This window comes from Panthera onca, chromosome B3 (genome assembly GCF_046562875.1).
Source record: "Panthera onca isolate mPanOnc1 chromosome B3, mPanOnc1 haplotype 2, whole genome shotgun sequence".
Classification (NCBI taxonomy): Eukaryota; Metazoa; Chordata; class Mammalia; order Carnivora; family Felidae; genus Panthera; species Panthera onca.
Window position 1 is genome coordinate 65977036 of NC_138344.1, and position 25422 is coordinate 66002457.

At 37.6% G+C, this 25422-nt stretch overlaps 1 protein-coding gene across 6 annotated transcripts in view; it reads right to left on the reverse strand.

Annotated features, from left to right (window-relative positions):
- The window catches only part of CDIN1 (CDAN1 interacting nuclease 1), a 279639-nt gene that overhangs the window by 246157 nt on the left and 8060 nt on the right, over window positions 1-25422 (reverse strand). The window contains exon 1 of one of the 6 annotated variants that reach the window (XM_060619003.3): window positions 2058-2580. The exons of 2 other annotated variants lie outside the window; for them this stretch is intronic. In XM_060619003.3, the coding sequence (XP_060474986.1) occupies window positions 2058-2167 (110 nt within the window). In that variant the 5' untranslated portion in view covers window positions 2168-2580. Of the gene's footprint in view, window positions 1-2057; window positions 2589-22940; window positions 22991-25422 lie in introns of those variants that run through there. 3 more of the 6 variants (XM_078448461.2, XM_060618998.3, XM_060619000.3) reach the window with 3 other exon arrangements.

Sequence of the window (25422 nt, forward strand, 5' to 3'; positions counted from 1 at the left end):
GCTGCTTCTCATTTTCCTTTTCAGATAGTTTCTCTTTACATTCTCTCACTGGCCCAATGTTAAATTCCACTGAGACACAGCAAAGGCAAAGGTTCTCCTTCAGAATTGCTTTTAGAATAAAAATATGAAGGAGGATAATCTGGGAGTTTCCAAAATGACTATGTTAAACCTGAACCATACCAGAATTCTGACAATTACACAATGTCCCAGGAAGAAAACCAGAGGAAACCACATGGCTTCAAACCAAAAAAAAACAAAAAAAAAAAACAAAAAAAACAAAAACACTGAGAAAGACAGTGTTCTTAAAAATCTGAATTTTAAGCACTCAAAAATGTATCTAGAAGGTTCTTTCCCTGGCTGTTGGGGGCACTGGCCCTGCTGTTCAACAGCTCTGAATAGAATTGCTTTGGTCTAAGAGCTCAGAAACCCTTCAGACTTCTGGATTTAATGAGCCCATAAATAAGTCTCATGTTGCACTTTAATTTAAAGTATTCTTCCTTTCTTCATTTGCTTTTTGTCATTAGACTCTGAGTTCTTTAAGGCAGGCGTTCTGTCTTTCTACTTTTAAACTTTACTTGTACCCCAATGTTTATAGCAGCACTCTCAACAATAGCCAAATTATGGAAAGAGCCTAAATGTCCATCAACTGATGAGTGGATAAAGAAACTGCGGTTTATATACACAATGGAATACTACTTGGCAATGAGAAAGAATGAAATCTGGCCTTTTGTAGCAACGTGGATGGAACTGGAGAGTGTTATGCTAAGTGAAGTAAGTCATACAGAGAAAGACAGATACCATATGTTTTCACTCCTATGTGGATCCTGAGAAACTTAGCAGAAGACCATGGGGGAGGGGAATGAAAAAAAAAAAAAACTTAGAGAGGGAGGGAGGCAAACCATAAGAGACTCAAAAACTGAGAATAAACTGAGGGTTGATGGGAGGTGGGAGGGAGGGGAAAGTGGGTGATGGGCATTGAGGAGGGCACCTGTTGGGATGAGCACTGGGTGTTGTATGGAAACCAATTTGACAATAAATTTCATATTAAAATAAATAATTAAAAAAATAAAAAAAATTTAAAAATTATTTAAAAAAAGAAAAAGAAAATAAACTTTACGTCACCAACATTTAGCACAAGATCTTGCACATACTGACCTAAATGCAGAATAACCCTCCTCCTCTGATTCTTTAACATGTGCATACCCCCACATCAAACACACATATCCATTCTAAGGGAAAATGCAAAAACACCGCAGCTCACAGAACAAAGAATAAATATTCACGTAGACAACATGTAGGGGCGCCTGGGTGGCTCAGTCAGTTGAGTGTCCAACTCTTGGCTTTGGCTCAGATCATCATCTCACACTTTTGTGAGATCAAGCAGTGCGGAGCCTGTTTGGGATTCTCTCTTGCTCACTCTCTGCCCCTCCTCCACCCTCAAAATAAATAAAATTAAAAAAAAAAAAGAAAAGACACTATGTGAATACATAATAGACATAACATTGCTAAAGGGAAGATTTTTTGTTTTCAAAAACTGTGGTGCCTCAAAATAAGCAATTGTAAGCTTTACAAGAAAAATAAGAGGGTGTATGCTAATTAACATAGTAACTTTTAAGGCCTAGAAATTCTGGCCATACCAAATATAAAAGAAACATCAAATCTGATTTAGACTTTGCTGTCACTTTACGAGGACTATATCACAAAATTCAGAACAATCATTATTATTATTATTATTTTCTACAGTTATTATTTTTTTTTTTAAGAGATACCAATAGAGAGATCAGTGACCTCAGGGAAAGAAACAATGTTCATGGCCAGGCTCTGCATAAGGATACCTGAAAGAGCACTGTGACCTGTTCTTATATAACCAATTACCCCACCCTAACCTAGTTCTCCGTCCTTACAACAGACAGGAGGGTAACGCAAATGAGTCACTGCAGGACATCTGTAAAAACCTTGTCTGAAACTTGACTCAAGGAGACCAAATCCAGAACCAGGCAAGTAGAGATGCTTGGCATTATAAGGTGCTCACCTTGCCGAACAGCTACGTGACTCACCTGCAGCCAGCAAGTCCCGTTCTTTGAGCGCTCCGAACATGGTGAGCCACTTGGCCTGACCCACCTATACCCCACCTATACCGCAGGATTCCGATCTGATAAAACAGCATCTCCACCTTTACATCAGATGGGGTAAGGTTCAGCTGCAAGGGATAGGAAACCCACAACTATGGATTAAACCAGGCAGAAATTTGTCCCTTCCAGCATTGCAATTTTGCTCCAGGAAATCCTTGGGATCCAGGCTAGCTTCCGACTCAACACTCTACCACCTCTAAGGTGCAGCCCTTACCCCTGTGGTTAAGATGGTGGCATCCAGACAGGAAGATGGAGAAACAGCTTGAAGAAGAGAGATAGGGCTGTCTTTTAAAGAAGGTTCCTGAAATTGGCACTTACTTCACAATAGCCAGATATCGGTCCCTTGGTCATATGGGCTGTGAGGGAGCCTCTGTTCTGGGAGTGTATGCCTGGTTAAAATCAAGGACCCTGTCACCATGAAAGAAGTGAAGAACAGATACTGGGAGCAAACAATTTCTGCCACGGGCACAGCATTCTACAAGTCCACAAGTCTACAATTCTATAAGACATTATGATTAATGTCATAAACGAAGCTGTTGCAATAATCAACAATGCACGTGGCTAAAAATTAACTCCTTGCTCGAAAGGTGCCTTGATTCTCCTAACTCTGGTTTAATAAATCCAAGCCATTTTAAACTCTTGATATATGATATTCCTTTGAGAGCACTCTCCAATCATTATTATAATGAATTTCCTTTCTCAAACACCACTGGTGAGCAACAGAATTTAGGGTTGGAAATACCACCAATTAAATGACTTCCTATTCATTTGACAAAAGGCAAAGGCTTCTCTGTTTACAGTTCAATCCTTTTATCATACAATAGTATAATACTATCTTTGGGAATAAAGGATTTTTTTTTTAATCAGGGTTTTTTTTTTTTTGAACTTTATTATTATTTTGTAAGCAGGCTCCATGTCCCATGTGCATGTGCAAGCTGGAGAGGGGCACAGAGTGAGAGGGAGGCAGAGAATTGAAGCAGGCTCCAAGCTCCAAGCTGTCAGCACTGAGCCTGATGTGAGGCTCGAAATGCGAAATCATGACCTGAGCCGAAGTCGGACACTTCATCGACTGAGTCACCCAGGAGTGCCACTCCCCAAGAGTTTCATATTTAAAAGGCATTGCTTTGGGGAGCCTGGGTGGCGCAGTCGGTTAAGCCTCCGACTTCAGCCAGGTCACGATCTCGCGGTCCGTGAGTTCGAGCCCCGCGTCAGGCTCTGGGCCGATGGCTCGGAGCCTGGAGCCTGTTTCCGATTCTGTGTCTCCCTCTCTCTCTGCCCCTCCCCCGTTCATGCTCTGTCTCTCTCTGTCCCAAAAATAAATAAAAAACGTTGAAAAAAAAAAAAATTTTTAAAAGGCATTGCTTTTGTGAGGGACAAAACACAGTTATTCTCAGAAATGAAGCACTCCCCAGTATTTCAGTACAGTGAATACCTATCAGTATAGTGAGTACAAATTCTCCAACCATATCTGTATAAATTTCCAAGAAGTGATGAGACAAAAAAAAAAAAAAAAAAAAAAAAATCTTCTTACAGTAAATTCTTTCAAATGACTTGGGAAAAAAAAAAAAAACTAGTACAAAATGGTATGCAGATAATTTGGGTAACGTAATTCTAGGAGAATGAGTCAGAGGCATCATCACTCTCCTAACCTTGACCCTGAATTTGGTTTAAAACTTCTATACATTTTTAGTGCCATGTGAGAACAGATGATGCTGTAACACAGGAAAATGGCAACATTTAAAATTCATAGTAGCACAAAACCATTACTTTTCCCACCGGATCCCTTGAACTTTAATAATGTCTGACCTGGTTGGCCAATAAGTTCTAAAAGCAGACAGAGGAAAATTGCCAATATTAGACCCTGCTGGAATGATTTTTCATTTAGAAACATTTTATAAGTTCTCTTAAAAACAGGTCACCAATTCTAGAGACATAATTTTCTTGAGGAGGTGGCCTTGGAAGACAGCAGGTACCCCCGTATATGCAAAGCAGAATCAGCTGAAAACCAGACTTCGTATGTTCTTATTATCCACACACACAGTCAAAATAAATATGTCCCCACTCCCCCATACCCTCACACACCGTTACATATGCGCCAAGCCAAATCAAAGAAAGTGTGGCAAAAGGAGACATCAAAGAAAGTTATTCATTTATTTCCCAGGATAAATGGCACAAAAGCCAGCATCTCATTAACTGTCCAAAGGAGACAATATACCATACAACTGAGGCTGGATACAGAGACTGGTAATCACACATTTATAATTTTCGCATTACACAAATGAAAAGATTTATAAAGGCACAATTTAAGAGTCTACCTTGCTTAAGTCACTTAAAAGAAGCAAAGTGACAAGAGGGGCAAGCAATTAGCTGCTTCTCCACAACACCGCAATTCCACGTGGCTTTCTACATGCCCCCTTGCTTTAGTCAAATATCACTTCAACATGCAATTATCCCTGCGCTTTGATGCCGTTGTCATCTGTTTTGTTTTTAATGCAAATACCTTCTTACTGGCTGAAAATTTCCCATATTATGGTTTGTGAACTGTTGCGTAAATGTTGCTTATAAATGCCTTTAGCAACACGTTCACTCTTTCAGAGCCCCGAGAGGCTAGTCAGCCAGAGGGGCTCTTGAGCGCACACCCAACTCTGAACGGCCAGCGAGCTGGTGCGGTCACAGACAGAGCTGTACAAGGGGTAACCTCTCGTGCAATTTCTTTCCTGGAGGCTGTCAAAAGTTTCCTTTCACAGCTTTACAAACACACCAGCCTCCAGATTGGCAGGACATCACCTTGGCACTACACTTCTTTTAAAAGCTTTTACACAGCCCACATTTATCTTCACAGGATCCCTGTGTGAAAAAAGGCAGGGATGCTTGCTACCCATGCGGACAAAGTGGAGCTCCAGCAGAGTAAGTGACTTGCCCAGGGCTATGCCGTCAAGACGGCTGCAAACGTGGTTTTGGAAGCCAGACCTCCTGTCAGGTATGGATGTGGAGTCCTGGCTCTTGTGGACCAGGAGAGGCAACGGACTTTTCCCAATGCTCTCCTAAAAGAACACATTTCATAAATCATACCTGATTAATTACATTGTAAAAACAATGGAACTCACTTCAAGTTGTTTTTTTTTTTCATTTCAAGTAGATAGGGCCCTGATTCTTTACAACTATGTAGTTATTGAAAAGTTCATAGTTGCATTGATTTGCACAATTTTTTTATTTTTAGCATTTTATTTATATAGCTGATATGATTCTCACCTAATTTAGATGATGTGATCCCATATATATATTCATAATTTTAAAAACAAAATATTAAAATGTCTGACCAGAGATTGACAATTTTTTTCTATTTAATATATTATCTGAAGGAAAACAACTTCACCAAAACAGTATGCATATCAAACGAAAAGAACTTCATGACAAAGCATGAATCGTCCTTATAGGAAAGTTACAGATATTTCTATGTTGACTTTCTACTTTCTTACTGCTTGAAGTAAGATCCTTTTAAAAGAATAACTCAAGGACATCATCAAGAAAGTAAAAAGAAAACCAACAGACCAGGACAAAATACTTGCAAATCATATCTCTGGTAAGGGATGTGTATCCAAAATATGTAAAGTACACTTACGACTCAATAATAATAAAAAGACAACATAAATGAGTAAAGAATGTGAGATATGTCTCCAAAGAAGATACACAAGTGTTGGCAAGGACGCTAAGAAATTGGAAGCTCACACATTGCTAATAGGAATATAGATGCAGCATCTTGTAAAACACTTTGACAGATTCTCAAAATGTTAGGCCATCTTACTCAGATATTCTGTGCCTAGGTATCTACCAAGTAGAAATAAAAGCATATGTTGACACAAAACTTTCACACAAATGTTCATAGAAGCGTTCATAAGAGCCAAAAAGTGGAAACTATCAAATATCTACAAGCTCATGAGGAACAGATAAATAAAATGTGGTACAGTCATACAATGTGTTATTCAACAATAAAAAAATTCCACAACACAAATGAACCTTAAAAAAATCATGTTAAGTCAAAGAAGTCAGTCATATTGTATGACACAACTTAAAAAAATCTTCAGATAGGAAAATCCTTTTAGGGAGATTACAGATTAGTGGTTTGCACAGGGCTGGTGGGAGCAGGAATGTGAATGGAGAGAGACTGCTAATGGGTATTTGGTTTCTTTTGGGGTTGATGAAATGTTTAGGAATTAAGATAAACCTCATGAATATGCTAACATTAGTAATTTTTAAAGACTGATTCATACACTTTAAAAGGGTGCTATGGAAGGTGAATTATATCTCAATGAGAAAAATCCCAATTAAGAAATTAATATTTATACAATATGTAATGATTTAATTTCAAATTAGAAAGAAAGGAAGAAAAAAGAGAAAAGAAATCTAGATCCATCTCAAAGAAGTTGGTCATAATCATGGGCTCCCATCTCCTAGAAGGACTAGGCAGGCCCTGGATGGAATGTAGTCAGATACATATTAGGTCACATGAAGGAAAGTGTCTGATTTTACATATCCTACAGAAATCTTGTAAGCAAAGCATGTTCTTTAAAAACTATTGATTTTTTTCCACAGCTTATTTTAAATACTGTAAGACTATGTCCTCAAATTCTTCTATGAACTACATGATTAATGTTCTTCATGTTTCATTTCCCTGAAACACCAAATAAGACGATAATATTTCCATTGAACACAATCCTTGTCCTCAAACTATCCTCATTTGGAGATGCCACTTCCCACCCATTGACAATCTGATCAGGTAACAGAAGCAATGGAAATGTGTCAAAGATCCTTCCAGTGCTTTTTCAATGGGTACCAACCACTATTACACCTCCTGTTCACAGATTTGCAGATGCCTATAATTTTAACAACGTAGTTTATCAACCTATTGAATACAGGGACCAAGAAAACACCTGTTGTCACAATTACCACTGATTAACCCAGAAAATGCTACCAAAATGGCAGGAGAGAATTAAGAAATCAACTCCTATTGCTTTAAACTCAAACTCCAAGTCTCTCTGTGACTTCCAACCTATTTGGGTTAATCCTTAGACAGGTGGCAACCTTACTTAGAGTAAATTAACCATCCCCTAATTATACAAAAAGAGCTTGCAGGTAATTGACAGGAACATAGCTAAATATGATTATGCCTGTTGGGAATATAAAATCTACAAATAACCCTCAGAGGTTAAGGAAATAGTGACTTCTATAAACAGAGATCGTAATAGAAAATGTTTTAAAATAAAGTGTAGGTATATAATCTACTAAGGAATTAAAACAGGCATTCTAAGCAGGTAAATACAGAGATACTATGAGAGGGAATTAGATTAACCAAGACTGGTTTCACTTAGAAGTTTTTTAACCTTAATCCTGTATGGCTTATTTTTAGACGATTTTCCAACCAGATAATAAAAAGCAATTTCATCTAAGTGCTGCAGTCACAGGGTTTACTGCATGAGCCCATGCCCTATTTCCACACCTCCTCATGGGGGAGTGGGTACCTCTATCATCTGTTCATTCTTTGGGAAGCACGCTATGCTTTCCTCCATAGGCGTACCGAGTCCCCTGGATAAAACCCAAACTTCTCTTCCCTATTCTCACCAACCTCAAAAAAGTCAACTTCACAGAAATGTAGCAGTCAGACTTTCTGTCTTCTTTAGAAGCCAAAAAGTGCATTGGTATATTTTCCATAAAAAAACCCAGAAATGACATAACACCAGTATCTCTAAAATAATGTAATCAAAGCCTTTGAAATACCCATGCTCAAATAAGATGCAATTACATTATAGAGAATACATGATAGGTAAAACATTAGTATTCTATATATTTATATGTAAAATATATGTAACACTGCACAATGTGCAATATGCCTCGGAAAAACCAGCATCAAGGTTATCACTGTGACTTCCTATCAGCAGAGAGGAGGCGGATGGAATTCTGGAACATGGGTAAGATAACACTCATGTCAAAAAAAAAAAAAAAAAAGTCCTTGTCCTCAAGCAAGCTAATGAAGCAAGTGATAAGCTAGGGTCAAATTCCCACTTCTACAATCAAAACTTATCACAGGAGCCCTTGAAAAGGGAGTGCATCTGTCATATGTTAATGACTTCAAGCCGTTCACTGAACTTCTAGGTGTATAGGAAAACTTAAAAGCACTTCACAACTCCTTGTGGGTATAATTAGCCTGTTGCAATTGTTGGCAATTCTCATCCTGGGACTTTAAAAGGTCACTCTACTCTTTAAGATACCAAATTTGGAGTCACTCTCCCTTCTGGACAGATTAAGCACACCCTACAATTAGTATGCAGCTGCACCTGTTGCAAAGCTTCTTTCTTCAGTGATGTAAATGGGGACAGTCAACAACATTCTACATTCTTGAGGGATTATTAGACCTTGGAAACCAAGCAGTGAACGAATCTGGTGTCTGTTGTTGAGGTGATGAATGGTGGTCACACCCTGACCACACGCAGAAGCCATGATCTTTATTCTTTATAGACAATCCCAGCTAGCACAGGCCCCACATTGACTTGACCCTCCCAATCTCGTAAGCAGTTAACGTGCAATCTGCTATTTAACAGAACTATGTTGTTCATGATGTAGTTGAGTTTCTACACAGAACATAACAGAGAACCCTCCCAATTTTTTTTTTTAAAGTCCAACTAACTAATAGAGCATCACTGATCTATCTCAACTTTATTAAATCATGGTGAAAGAAAAATGCTGCAGGTCACATAAGGAGGAGAATCTATTTAATAAAGTTTGTGGCTCAAAGCTGCAAATTCTCCTTTAATTGATTAATCCTTTACAAAAATGTTCTACACATTTCATAAATTGTCATTGATAGTAATTTCACTGCTATAATACAAAATAACAGTACAGATATTTGAAGGATACAGCTTTTAATGGAAATATATTTTGAAAAGAGACATTAATTTAAAAAACACATTCATAAAGTTGTGACAAAATACAATATAACTGTTAGTAAACAGTCCTTGAGGGAAGTATTAAACATAAAGCCATAAATTACCTTCTTCCTTCCTCCCTCCTTCCTTGCTTCTTTCCTTTCTTTCTTAATGAAAGAGAAGTACAGAGGACAGGGCTCTAAAGCCCCCTTATTTTCTAAGCCACATAAATCACTGATATTCTCCACTAAATCAGAAAAAAATGATTCTTTGCTAGCCAATACATGTGACCATGTAAACAAATATAAAGCCTTCTTAAATTAGGGATACGTTGTGTTTCATAAATACATTAGGCAAAGCTGCTTATTATCACCAGACCATATAACATATCATCATATATACTCAAGTACTTTTCTCCCAAGTATAATTTATTTTCAAAGCATAATTGGAAGTTTACAAAATGGGGAAAAAACTTTTTTTTTCAAAACAGTTTTACTACATTATTGTTAAGCAGGTAGACTTTCTTCTGTGCCTTAAATTATGTGTACAAATACTTGCAAAGGCTGACTGAAATAATAATATAAAAATTAAAGCAGTGAAACTATTTCAAAATTAACATTCCCACTCAAATAAAGCTAGCAGGATTTGAATACATTCCTACCGTTCTCCTCCAAAAAATATTTTTGCCTGATATTTACTTTACAATAAATATATTTCTTAGTGAAAATATTTCCCAAAGGGAACTACATATGTGTATCTATATCTGTACACTTATATATATATACTATATATATATATATATATGTATAGTATATATATATACACTCACACATATATACTTTTATATATATCTTTTAAAATTCATTGCACTAAATTATGGAATTGCCAATTGTTTTAGTTTTGTTGTTGGGCCTATATCGTAATCAAATTTAGAAAACTATAAATTATATTTAAATTTATTATTTACAAGCAATTAATTATAAAAAACAGCCAGGTGGCTTTCATTACATAAATTACTGTTAATGACAGAGACCTCATGCTGCTACTGTATTTAGCATTTGCATGTGTCAAGTGCACAGAGCGCTGTGTAACTACCCACTTCAGGATGGAACTGATCACTGAAGCACAAGGTGGGCTGCCTAAGTTTAGCTCACCCCCTAACTAGTTGTATAAATCCCCCCAAATTCTCAAGGTTTTGACAATGTTTGCTACAGGAACCTGTAATAATGTTTTGCTGAAACAGCCTTAAAACCAGACACATAATTATTAAGCATCAAATAATGTTTAATGACACTTAACTAAAGTCAAAGTCCTGTCTCTATGATTTAAACATGACCAAAAAATGTTCAATCAATCCTCACCAAAACAAGTAAAGGATTTACTAATGTCTCACAAATGCAGCTTTTAAAATGAGGTTTGGTATGTTTCCTCCCACTGTGAAACCGTGCAAAAGGAACAGACAATAACTCTCTTTTCAGGGCTCCGACTCCCTGTTTTTAGCCTTTTATAAAAGTGTACAGTAGGTGTAATTCCCTTCCAAAGAGGATGAGGACTTTGACCTCCTTATTCAGAAGTAAAGCAGGGGTTTCAAAGATGTAACAGGAGAAAAGGACCTCTTACTGTTACTCTGAATTAAATGTAATCCTTGACAAATAAAAAGCCCATACCAAACACAAAGAGAAAATAAAAGTAAAAGAAAAATTTCATCATATTTCAAACTCAAACTCAACCAGAGGCCTAAACAATCAATTCCATCCCCCGCCATCACTACCACTGGAGAAACGACGGTTTTGTTAAAATGTGTCTTAAGCTGTAGGATGAAAATCTGAATTACTACAGTCCCCTTTTCCTAAAGAAAAAGAAAATTTTTTTAATTAACTGAAGATCCCATATGAGCTACTTTTCTGGAATTCAAGGACTGGCTGGCTAGTTAACAGTCATTGAAACCCTTCACTTTTCCTCCTATCCTAAAAAGTCTCTGCCTTTTGGCAATTCTATCACTTACTAACAACCACCAGGGAAGTGGGTAATGGAAAGGACTGGGAGTAAACCTAAGTGTCTTTAGCTTCTTAGCAGTTAATCTACATTTGAAGAGCACAGAGAACAGGAGGATATAAAATAATGGCTAATGGTTTAAGGAAATGGAGTCTATACACTTGTTCAGTATGGGAATAAAGTAACAAGATGGACTTTTTCAGCGAGCAGACAAGAACTAATTCATTCCAATTATTTTTGGCCAAAATAATCATCCTGGAGAAGGAGTGAGGCTTGTACATGCATCATCAATGATGCTGTCCTTACTCAAAATAGAACGTATCTGTAGGTATCACTTTAGAACCACTTTACAAGTCACAAAAGCAAGCCAGCTTCATAGTCACAGCTCCTATCTTACCCAAACAAAGAGTGGCCACCGAGTCTAAAAACAGACATAACTCTCTAAGAGATGCTATAATAAATAGTTTATTCATGAAAAATAATTATGTTTCCAGACCTTGTGGTCACCTTGTAACACCTGCTCCCTTATTTACCAAACTTACTGATGTGTGCCTATCTCCAAATACCAGATCCATTCCCCAAGTCTGTCACTACTAAAGATATTTAAAAGACTGTGCTACATGCTTTAAAAATACCTGCGAACATGGAACCCCAAAAGTACTCTCGCTATCATTAGAGGACGTGTGTCCAGTGGGAAACAAAATTCATCCCAGAACTTTTTTTTTTTTTTTTAATGAGTCATTACTTGGTAGTTGTAATACATGAGAGGGAAGAGGGAAGTTCAGTGATACATGGTCATTAAAGGAGCGAGGTGGAAGCCAAGAGACAGAGTGGCTAATAGCCTGGCAGGTGCTGGTGGACACTACCTGCTGAAACTCTGAACACTCAGAAGCATTCATGAGTACATATGGTTAAGAAAGAAATTCACACTCTGATTTCACATGCCTTTTCTCTTATTATTACACAGTAAACTTCAACAATATAACAAGATCTTTCATGTTCTTCGAATCTAAACTAGGAACAACAGCTTTATCACCACAAATAGAAAATAAATGTGAGAGCTGTGTATCAATAACAGGCTGAGTGTTTTGGTGTATGATGTAAGCAAATGATTCAGTGATGCTGTGTTCAGGGCATGGTAATGATGAGTTTTCAGAGGGAAGTCTAGAAAAGCCAGTCTGCAGTGCTATTTTTGTGATGTTGGAGTTCTCTGCAATGGCTGAGCTCATTGGCACTGTGTACCAGGCAGGACATGAAGATTTTACTCAAAGGGTTATGACTTCTAGTCCCAGGGAAGGCCCCAAACCGAAGGCCCAATGGAGACTGTTAAGATGAAGCATCTTAACGTGAAGAGGAAGTTGAAGACTTTCTACTTTGGAAATGGCCATACTCTTTCAGACATAATGGCAGGTTGAGTAAATCAAAAGAGAGCCCTCCAGAAACAACATAGGCAGTTCATGGGGTGAATACCCTGTGGCTGCCCAATTGTAAATCCGCTAAAGTGAAAGTTCACTGGGGCTTAAAAATAAGGGGCAGATGACTTCAGGGGGTCCAATTTTGCAGAAAGATCATGCCCGAAATCACAAAGGCACCTATTTCACATGATCTAGGTTTATAAGAATAGTCTTAGTCTCCATCTGAATTATGTGACCTACATGGCTCAGATTATGAGAAGAAAATGGGGAACAGGGGGGAAAAAAACCCGCCAAATCTCTGATTCTAAGTCAGCCTTGATTCCAGCCATGGCAGTTTCACACAAAGACCCCCTTTCAGTCCAAGTTACGCTATGCTGGGAGTACAACACTTCAACATGGTACCTAGCATCGACCCTAATGAAATCCCACTTGGTAAGGCCATTCCTACTCTAAAAGGGAAAGTACTCCTCACACCATGGAGTGTTAGTACTTCACCATAATTCACAGCTGAGTAACTGCTGAAAAGAACTTTTTGATCATTTATATCTGGGACATCAAAACATTGTAGCATTGCTTCCTAAAAATAACAGAAAGAAATTACTGTTGAACCACACATAGCAAATGACCATCTCTCAAGAATAAAAGTCAACAGCTGAGTTAGAATTAATTGAAATGGGGGGGGGGGGGCGGGGGTTGTGCAGGGTGTAGGGGTGGGGGGAGACAAAAATAAAAATGGATCCAAAACTGTATCTACCAATGTCAATAGGCCAGAATTCTTCTGGGATCGAATTTCTTTCACCCAGTTTTACACCAAAGTTTTATAAACTATGAAAACTGTATGTAGACGGAAACCATAGCACAACTACCAGCTCTTTCGGCGTAAATGGCACCACAGTTAGCATCTTTTGCACGTGGCTGCAGATTTCCATACCACCACCAAAGTACTCAGTTAATATCCAAATTTCTACTAAACCAAGCCACAAACAAACCTTCTACTGAAAAGCTCTGTCTACCCTTCTATAATCTGTTACCTGGAAAAAAAGCAGAAGGTCTCTCTAGCCACCTAATCACCATATCAATGACACATGCCACAAGAGAGAAGCACTAGTTTATTTGATTGATCATGGTAGATAAACTCCAAATAACAGAGAAATTAACAAATGCTTGACATTTGCTCAACATCCATTATTCTGACACTGCTTTCAGAATTTCAAAGCCTGGGAGTATGCTTAATCAACATTCATATTCCCTTGTGAGCTACAGGCACCATATTGCACCCCGCCTTCGTACTGATGAAAACTGCATATTGGCCATTTCCAAAATGTTCTGGGACTCCACACAGGGCCCCTTTTCTCTCTTGTTCCTGCTCTGCAGTTTTCTTTTAAACACTTCCAAGACAAAAGCATCTGCCAGTTTTTCTCTCTAGGGATGTATGCAAAATGAACTTAACAGTTTTAAGGCAGGAGTAACCCTCACATCTAAATTCATTCATAGGACAGAAAAGGGCCTAAGAGGCCTCTCCAGGGACAAAACCCTGCTGAAATTCTCCCCACACACAACAGTGGGAGCTTTATAAAATCTAAGTCCAGACAATTTCCAATTCAAATGCCCAACATAGCATGACCTTTGTCAGATCTCTGAGCCCAAGATGCACCCATGATTTTTTATTCCAACCAGCACAGACATTAGACAGGGCACTACTGCTAAGCAGGAGGTTCAATATTTGCATGCTCTTCTATTGTGAAAATGTAACAGTGACAGCACTGTGTCAAATTCTTTTCCCTCTAGAACTTTAACTCCATAGGAGAGGCATGGCTGACAGATGACTCCCCAACATCTGTGTTATGTACACTGCGCAGCTGAGGAGCCCGGATCACTGTCAGAACATCGCGGAGATGACCTGTGCCTTTCGTATGCCTTCTTCTTATCCCTGCCCACCCCGGCAAACATACATATAAATATCTACAACACAAATCGCACAATTTTTAACAAAATGTAAAAATGGCAAGACAGATTAACATAATTTATAGTCATTAAGCTGTTCACGTAGCAGCTCAACATATGTTGTATAAATGTCCTATACCGAATAATTTATCAGATCTGACACAGTGCACATCATATTGTTTTATTTAATACACTTACTAAAATTTCATGGATCAAACATCACTTCTGAAAGCACAGAGAAAGCACTAGAAAATATTTATTCATCTCCCGTGATTTATTTTGATTACCCTTACAGCTACATGATAAAGTGGAACTCACAAAATTACAAGGTTAAGGTTTACACTGCCATTGCTTCATCTACTAAAATATAACAAATGGCTCCATGGCTGTGTTATATTTTACTTTCATTTAGTGTTAAGTAGTACACTAGGCTAAGCACTTAGCTGCCTACTGAATATTTTAATATTTTTAAATAGGACTTAAACATCCTGACCCAGAGAGTGGGAAACAATCTTAGGAAAGAACAGCAAGCCCTCTGTATGGTACTTGGCCGAATGGTGCCGGCCAAAATGAAGAAAACACACTTTGAGGTTATCTCTTCCTCAAAAGAGATCATACGAATCAGCACTGGCCTATATTAGAAAGTCGGTAGGAATTCACTGGCTGCACAAAGAACCACGTAGTAGGCCCTCAAGGAAGGAGGTGGAAGATAAAACATGGCTCCTAACCTCAAGGAAGTCACAATCCGTCAAACAGAAAGCAAAAGACAGGAATGTATATATTCCAATTGAACAGGTAAAACTAACTACAGTGGTCAAAGAAAAAAAAAATTCTTAGTGCATCCAAACCAATATTCAAAAGACAAAAAAAAAAAAAAAAAAGGTGGAAGAAGGAACAGAAGAGAGAGGGGGAGATTTAGACATTGGCACTTAAGCCTCTTATTCATCAATTTTCCTTTAAAATGTTTCATCTGGAGACAGGTGTCCCGGACAAGGAAGATGAGATGAAAAAGAACATATAAAGATCAGAAATGGGAGATGAAAGCTTGAAGTAGAAAAGGCCAATATAGCTCTTCAAGAAAAACACGAATGTTTGTTGGCCTGATCATTTTTGAAAGAACCATTAAAAACTTTATCAGATCCACTGCCTTGGGAAAGAACACTAAGGGGGGGAAAAAAAACCTGTTTCCATTTCCAATAAACTATTTGGCTTAAAATCCAGTAAAAATGAGATGAAGACAAGAAAAAGATCTCTCTCAGGAACTAAGTTTTGTTTTCCATTTGTGAGTGAGAATCGTCCCAAGAAATCTACAAAATAATAATCTTCCCACAAGGATTGCTCTCAGGTACCCACAGAACCGCCATCTGTTTCAAGGTGTAGACACTGTGGTCCAGAAGCAAGGCTTAAGCTTCTCAAAAACTTTGCCTTACCGTCATGTGACAGGAGACCTGACAGTCAATGAGATACTTCATGTGGAGCAGAAAACGACGAAGCCATATTACACTGTATTACGAGTCAGGCAGCAGAGTGACTTTAGATGAATAACAGGTTACTGTAAAAATACTGAAGGGTCTATCATGCTGCACCCTCAGAAAGGAAAGATAAAGACTATGAAGTCAAATAGAGTTCAGTATAAAAACAGTAAAGTTCCAATCTCCCGAAAGAAAAGAACTAATAATAGGAAAATAATCTTGCTCAGTTTAATGCATGATGATAATGGCACCTGAGAAATCATCGGTAAAGAACAATTTAACCCTTGCAGCTTTATGTCAGAGAGAATCCACTTTACCCATATTGAAGGGTTTATACAAAGATGAGCTGCAGTATTAATAGACAGCCTTTAGAATGGGGGTGGGGGAGTCATGCATCAAAAAAATTCAACAAGAGTTAATTGAGCGCATTGAAGAAAAGAACGACGGGTTTGAGTGTTGCAAATTCTTGCTGGGACCCCTATCATCACCATCACTCTGGCATTTTATTTCTAGACAAGGAATATATTTTACCTTTCTGAGATTATTTTCTGGTTACAAGCCAACCATTATGAACCTTTCAGTGAATCACTGAATAGGGCACTTAAAGGGATAAACAATTATAAAAATAACTCTGTCACAAGTGCATACATTTTATTTTATTTAGTGATGTAATAAGCTTAGGGGCATATATCAGGTCCAAAATGGTCTTAGTCATTAATTTAAGCAATAAATCATAGGTCTTGCCAACAATGACGGCAAACAGATGCTAACAAGGAAATGTATTATTTAATATTGCCATGTGTTATAAAAATGTAAGTGTGTTTAAGACATGTCTTAAATTTTTATAATAATATGCATTTAATACATTACTGTTTTGACACATGCAGGAATCAGATTTATAGGTCCCATTCCGTAGCTTCTTCTTCTGTGAACATGAGAGCATATTCTAGATTTTTTTTTTAAACAAGAGGGGAAACCCTTAAAGTGCATGCTTGCAACAATATCTAATTGGTTGTCTTGCTGTTTTGTAGTAAATAATGTCAACACTGAAACTCATTAAAAAAGAATGAATCTACACACTTCGCCAGAATATAAAAATAGAACATTTCAAAATTACAATTTTTAAAGAAACATTATAGCGTAAGAAGTGTAAGAGCACTCTTTAATCAAGTTGGCAACTATTTTTTCCATCATTGTGAGCTGTTCTGCCTGACACCAGACTAAAATATACCAACCTGACTAATGAGTAAAGTTCAACGTTAAAAAATGTGGAAGCAACTAGGTAAGAAAAATCCTACTTTGTATCTTCATGCAAAAATCCTTAGAAACAGTATCTCAAAATACAAGCTAATCTAAAATTGAGTCTCTCTATCCAAATGATGCCAAACTGTAATATTCCCCTTCTAATATTTCCTTTGTGATCAGAAGGCTCACATCTCTTACCAGCAGGTTCAACCCTCCTAGGGAAAGGGCTTGTGAGAGGAGGGAATTAGGGCTTAAGGAACAAATCAAAAGCCACTCTAAAAATAAATAAATAAATAAATAAATAAATAAATAAATAAATAAATAAATAATAAAAAAAAAACACAGCTTTTTACATCAACAAGACGCCAACTCCGCTAAAAGCATTTTTTTTGTTTGCACATTATTTTGTCTGAATGTCCTTTTCAATCAACCCTGCCAACTGCCGGCATGGTCTTCCCCCTTTCTTATGTAGGCAAGAGTCCATGCTTTAGAACACTTGAAGAAGCGGTGCTTGGAGTATGGAAACTAAATTTTCTTCATTAAATCTACTGAAGCAGATATTAAAAATGCATTTAATATACCGGCGATGGTCGGTGGGCACCGCTGACTGTGACAGGCCGGTTACTGATGATGTGCCGTCAGATGGCCTTCTCAGCAGGCGCCTGGGTCTCAGGCTGCTGAAGGACAGCAATATCTTCCCTTGTGTGTAAGCTCTATTCATCTCCCAAGTATTTACTAAATCACAGGCCTCTGCACACATAGCCCACGTTTGAGCATATGCTAACAAATGATGGATGGCCTCGTCAATTCATTATGTCCTGAAAGCATGGTTTCCTCCCATTCCAATCATCAAACCTCAGTGCTTCAGAGCTGATCAGTCCCGGGGAATATATTTTGCAGGCTCGATTAAAAGAGTAGAAGAAGTTCTTTACATTAGAGTCTCTGACACTCTCCCCCAACTGTTTGCTGCTTCTACCAATTATTTGGGCAGAATATTCACTAAGTATTCAGACAGTATAACACTGACAGGTTTTTTTTTCTGATATTTGCTAAGGTGTGACTTACCTATGACAAAACGGTTGAGGTATTTAATAGTGAAATTAGTGTCCTAAAACAATTTTCCTTTTATGTACAGCACAAAAAAACCTGAAAAGTATTTTATATCATATAATATTCTAATGTAAATGCATTAATGGATGCATTTCAAAGGAACTTGAAAGGGAATAACCAGTCTCTAAATCATCTAAACCTTTTGAGACAATAATTCATGAGAGTTCTCTTAATTATAATCTAGATAAAGGTACAAACTACTTAAAAATTCTTCCGACAGTTCCAAAGTTAAGATAACAAGAGTTCAACTTGTCAAAGAAAGAAACCTCTTAAAAGAAGATATATTTTCATTTCCAGGGTTTTATATGTCAGTTGTCTTTAACATTTTTATTTTTAGCTACAGCTTATCTATGGAACAGAAAACAACAGCACACTCATACCTTTCACTCAGAAACAGTAAACTTTATAAATAAACAGACAAACTTACCACAACTAAACAGACAGCTGAGCCTTGAGGAGTTGGGTAGTGTTCAACAGCTAAACAATTTGCTATTAATAAGCTCCTGAAAATACTAAAAATTAAAAATTAAAAAAAAAAATGCCATACTCCCATTTAGCCAATAGCTAGGTAGGCTGTGAAGTACCTACAATCAGCATAAGCTCTGCTGTTGACCTCGACCTTGACCTCAAGATTAAGCTCACTTTTATTGCGCACAAAGGTCACCTGTATTAGGTCAAAATTCAAAGTCCCTTGTCAGAAAAGGTTGATATATTCCAACCTTTCCTTCTCCATGCATCAAATTTTTCATGGTAAAGTCATATTCAGCAGACAGTATATTCAGCAATTTATTGTACCATTGTAATACAGTGCAGAATACAATTGTCCAAAAAGCTATAACATGAATAAAATATTTTTTGTGCCAATGTACCAGATCTAGACTCCTTACATACTCTTAACAGACAAAATAAAACTAACCAAGTCTTGTTTTCACACTCCACAAGAGTTATAAGGCATTAGCCTCAAAATATAATCCATAGTATAATTATGACTTTTTGATTATCTTCAGCTACAGGCACTATTTTTCAGAATGTCATTCAAATTTTTAAGTATTATTATTTTTTTAAAACACAGTGATCTCTAAACAGTTTTAATATCTTTATTCCAATCTGACCTGAGTAGCTTAAGTGAATTTTGAAGTAGGTCTAAACCTAAAGCCTCTCTTATAACTTAGAACCTAAAAGATATGCTCTATAATAAACAGAATAGGAAAAGAAGAGGAAGAATTACTATCTTGCCCGACTCATTATTATTGCAACGATATGATCAGCAGAACTGCACAAATAAGATAAATTAAGCAAATTCTTTGTAGGCAGCATTCCAGAATACATTCTAATTAATAATAACCAAGGCCTTAAAGGGACAATAAATCTATTTTCTTTAAAAAGTTCATGCAGTTTCTTTGTGTTTACCACACTCTTTTTATAATCCGTATTAGCAGCATGAACAGATTTTAAGACTGTTTAGAAAACACTCATTCTTCAAATTTATTAACGTCTACCTTAAATGCTAAAATTGGTGTTCACATTCATGCTGTGACCTGGGGCATCCCACAAAACCTCCATGCCCTGGAAGGTTACACCTGAACTCCATCATTCCTGGACTCAAGTTACTTCCTGGTGACAGAACCCTGCCTCCCAAACTGGTATTCATCCTAATATCCTTCATAAATTCATAAACACCTTGCTATCAAGGTGAGGCAGAAATGTAAGAGATTCCAGAATTGGGGAGGTTATACTGAGACGTTATCAGACAAGAAAACACTTAAAAATTCTCAGATTTTAACATTCTCACTTATTCTGGGAGGAAGGGGAATGAATCAACCTCAACTTACATATCCTCATTTATCATCCCGAAAAATATCACATCTTGGTTACCAGTATCATTTAAGGACTTTAGTGTAACTTACTAAAAGCAGGTTTCCTGTTATCCTGAGGGTAAATGAAAAACACTTTGGAAACCTAGAAAATAAAAGGGCTGGCTTCAGGCAAAATTTTTTTCAGTTCTGATGTCCTGAGTCTAATTATTATAAGCATAAATTCCATTGGAATGAGCATCCTTAGCTCAATAATGGTAACAATAACAGCAGCAGCAAAAATTTATTCAGTGCAGTATTAGGAACTATGTTACTCATTTTATATTTACTATCTCATGTTTGTAACAATCCTGTTTTACAAATAAGGCACAAAAAGGTGAAGAAAGTTCCCCAAGGTCACCCAGAAAGTAAGTCACGAAGCCAGAATTCATATGTCTATTTTCAGAACCAAGTTCTTTAAGCCAATTTATAAAACTGCCTTTACAACAAGAAACTGAACCACCTCCTGGAGTTCCCAATAATGGGTTCGCCTCCTATCAATTTATAAAATAATTAACCATAATCAGAGAAAGCTAATAAACCACCCAAGGTCAAGCACAGGCTATGACCACTCTGCCAAACTCAATACCATTTGGCCAGCCCACTCATAAGGGCCTATCCCCACACAGAATTTCCCCTGTCATTCTAAAATGCACATGTTCTTGCCTGATGTTATTAATTCTATTATCCATTTGTTTTAGCTGTACACGGTCCTATTATTTTACTACTGATACCTTCAAAGTAGGAAACAAACACATGTGAAAATGTGATAATTGAGATTTTGTAAAGTGATGCAAAATCCAATTATAATCAACTGGGTATCTTTCCATTGTTTTCCATTATAATTATAGAGATGCTTTATATTTTTTATACTGGAGTAACTGCCAATTGAAAATGTAACAACTAAGCTTGAAGTTTCTCAAAAAAATAACTTCTGACATGATAAACCCTCAGGCATACCACTGGAGCATTTCCAAATTCTTACAGAGGACAAAGAATTACTCTAATATCCCTACATTTAGCTAATTAACCTATTTTGAAAGGGATCAATTTTCCTTAACTGAGACATACATATATGACTTTTTTTTTTTTTTAACCATGCAGCATTTTCTTTAGGTGAGTTCAATGGTATGTGCATTATACTATGTATCATAATACAAACAATATAGTAGGTATAGTTAAGGCTTGGAATTCTAGTTCCCACACTAACTATGGTGGGGAAAAAATACATGTATCCTTTCTTTGAACAAAAAAAGGAGGGGAACCTGGGCGGCTCGGTCGGTTGAGCATCTGACTTCAGCTCAAGTCATGATCTCACAGTTCGTGCCTTAGAGCCCCGCGTCAGGCTCTGTGCTCACAGGTCAGAGCCTGGAGCCTGCTTCAGATTCTGTGTCTCGCTCTCTCTCTCCCCCCAACTGACCCACTCGCATACTGTCTCTGTCTCTCTCAAAAATAAACAAAAGTTAAAAAAAACTTTTTAAAAAAAAAGGAGGGGGGAGAGACCAACGAAACATACATGTATGTATTTTAAGCCCTTATTAGGAAAAAAGCTATAAGGGAAAAAAAAAAAAAAAAACAAACGCACAGAATAAGCTAGGTTAAAAACAAATTCTGGAAAAGACATGCACCAGGATCATAATGCGCAATGCAAAAGTCTCAAATTGGTGATGGTAGGCAGTCGTATGGGGAGCTTAAGAAATGCCTTTGGTCGCAGTGGGTGGAGCCCAGGTTTGTCACACGTTAGCCAATTTCTGTGGTGTAAACACTCCCACTGTGGCTGATTTTAAGCTACTGATGTGAGGTCACAGTTTGTAGAGTGGGGAAAAGATACTTATAATCAGCTCTCACAAGCTGGAAAGAGCCAGCTCCAGCACCCACTGGCTAGAGGCCAAATTCAGCCCACAGACTTGTTCTGTTTGGCCAGGAAACCATTGGCCCACAGTGTTTTAAAAAATTCCAACAAATTGACAACATTTAAAACTCAGAATATTTTTTTCTAAAAAGTGAGATATAGAGCTGCTTTCTAGAGAATAAAAGACTTGGCGGCACTGGGCCCACGTTCCTGCGCAGCAACAGATGGCTGGCATAAGGTTGCGGCTGCCATGTTAGTGCACACAACTGTCCCTTCCCTTTGCCGCAATCTCAACCGGGCCAGCTTCATTCATTCACTCCTTGCTGATACCTGCCTGTCCCCTCAACAGATGGGAATCTGTGAGCTAAGTCAGAGAGCACAAAGGGAGAGTTTTACCTCCAGAGGTGGAACTTTGTTCAAATAACCGGGTGCCCCCCCTCCTTGGTTTCTGCATCTCCAGCATTAACTGATTTCACTAGATGATCTCTAATCGCTGTCTCAATCCAACATGCTGTAAGTCACTGAGTTGGAAATAATAAGAGAGGTATGCAGGTCCTGCTGAAGAAACTTTTTTGATTGGCACAGGAAGAGTCTCAGGCACATCGAAGTACAACTAAAAATTCAAAATGTTCTAAGTTGGAGGTTAAATGTATCTTATTTTTATATATGTATTTTAGTTGGCCTCAGGAAATAAGAATCTAGATAATGTTAACTTCACCAGTTAAAAATGATGTTTGTGAGCTATTTGTTATATGTGGACTGTAAGAGTCTGTGGGGGTTTTTAATGCTATACAACGAAGAGTCTCTCTCACATACCCAGTCCATTTACCATCTTAGCTAAATGGGGCTTGAAGTGCAAGCTAATTTCAAATTTTATTAGCTTCCCCTACCAATATTATCAGCAAAAACAAATAGCAGTGTAATATACCTTGAGTGAAAGATGATACCCACTTGGAAGAGTTAGAGACAGAAACAAAAAATTGAAAAAAATAAATCACCCACCTAATTTCACATGTGATTGTAAGAAGATGCTTTTAAATGACACTTCAGTCTCCCACATCCCATCTACCAAGAAGGCTACCCCTACAAAGAGCCTTATTGCCCTACTAGTCATAAACACCACCTTGTAAGTTCTAGAATCTCAGGAGGCTAAGGTGTGGCACTGGCATGAGTAATGGACCACAAAGAGATTTCACTCTGTGTTTCTGTTCACCCCGGCACTAGAGCTGGGGACCTAGAGCATTCCAAGATTAGACATACCACGCTCGGGCTCTCTGAAAGTGATCACAAATATTCATGACAGACATAATTCATAAATCTGCTGAGTATAAATCTGAATCCTTCATACCACTAGGCTGATGTGAGGAAGAGCAAGTCAACTAGCTAATAAGTGAGCTTAACCAAACACCTGCATTACAAAGCTTTACACTTTTGTCTGCCATCCTCTCTGGTGCTAGCTGCGAATTTGGGGATTTCCAACAGTCATTAAGTAACAACCCTTGTAAGTATCAAGGGTCTTCCATGCTTCCTACTTCCTAGAGCACGATAAATAAAAGAGCAGATTTCACATCTCATCCTTTCTTGAGCCTAGAGCAAAGGACAAATCTCAGCAATAATAAAAATAAATATATGAGAAATACATGAGTTATGTTGGGGGCGGGGGGACAATTTACCATGTATTTTAAGTCTTGTATATGACTACAGCTCCCAGAACAACCTCAGGAAAAGCCCAAGCTTCATACAAATCACTCCAATTAGCAGAACCAGCACCTAATCAAGGAAAGGCCCAGCACATACTTATTTTACTGAATAACAGTATCAAGAGGCCTGAATCCACTTATTTTTTCCTCTGCTTGTACTGCTTTCTCGGATTCAGAATATTTATTCCTGTGGTCTTGCTGGTATTTCTCTAAGTTCAAAAGTCTTCAAACATTTTTAGCAGCTGAATCTCAATATTTAAAACACATGAAGGATGTAAGTCCTAAGATATTTTAATATTTTACTTTGGAAAGAAAATTGCAGAGCTCCCCATTATCTCAATGATGCATCTGTCAGGTCACAATTTGAATACCAAGCTAGGTTAAAAAACAAAAAAAAACCCCAGAAATTTTATTCACTGCCCTGAAGCCAGAAGAAACAGAAAAGATCACCCCTCAGTCAAGAGGAAAGCCCTTGAAAAAGCTAACATTGTCAGTCTTGTCACTCTGGCAAGAAGGAAGCTTTGAGTTATGAAGGAGAACTAATAACTCTTAAATGTTATCAAGATGCCTCCTGAAAGGTAGGGATAGAAAGAGGAAAGAAAAGTAGAGGCAGGGATTAGTTCCCCAAAGTGGACAGGAGAGGGTTGGACTCTTGACCAGCCATGTATTGTCTTTAATACATGAGGCACAGGCTGCTCCATGCTGATCTCAAAGCCCACAGAGCAAACCATCCTGGATCCAGCTCTCTGTTCTGTTCCCCTAAGAAATGGAGGCTCATCATTCAGTTACAAGCTGCACGTCAGCACCTTTGCTGTATCCACTGTGTACCAGCTCATGGTATAAGCAATCTGACCGCAGAAAGAGAGAAAGAGAAAGATACCTTGAATTAAACATTTAAAACATTTCCTTTCAAGTAAAAGACAATCGAAAATAAAGGAAAATTTATTCTTTTTTTTTTTTTTTTTTTTTTTTTTTTTTTTGGGAAAATTTATTCTTTACCCATCTCCCAAATGATTTTCACACCAGGGTATGACTTTTATATTTTAAGGTCACTTTTCATAATTACTCTGGAAAAGTACTTGTACATCGGTGGTTTTGTTTTTAAGGAAAATTCAACCAACATGGCAAAACTGCACAAAATGTGTAATAAAAACGTACTTTTTTCAGTCAACATTTGCTGAAAGTCAAATAATAAAATATTATTACTCCATACATCTATTGAACACTTTTCTCCTAGGGAGATATATAATTCCTCTTTATTGTATCAGTAAACATTCTGATGTGAGCTATTACTTAGTAGACTAAAGTCTGATGCCTGAATATAGACTTTAAAATGAAGTCGATAATCTAATAACATGAAAATTTCCCCCCTCAAACTAATAAGAAATAGAGTCAGCATGTGGGTTCTCCTCAAAACAACATTATCTGAGGTTTTCTCCAAATACTCCTTTGTAGGAATTCAAGTTCATCTCATTTTTGCAACTATGCAAATCCAAGAGTCACAAATATCTCATCAAAGCACAAGGTGCCACATGGTTAACAAAATAACCTTCCAGGTGAATCTTTAAAGGTAGGCTACAATGCAACAACAAAATAAAAACCTAAAATCTTATGGACTAAAAAAATGTATTTGAAAAGATGACTAAGCGGCACCCGGGTGGCTCAGTTAAGCGTCCAACTCTTGATTTCAGCCCTGGCCATGATCTCCCAGTTCATGGGTTCGAGCCCTGTGTTGGGTTCCACGTTGGCAGAGCAGAGCCTGCTTGGGAATATCTCTCTCTACC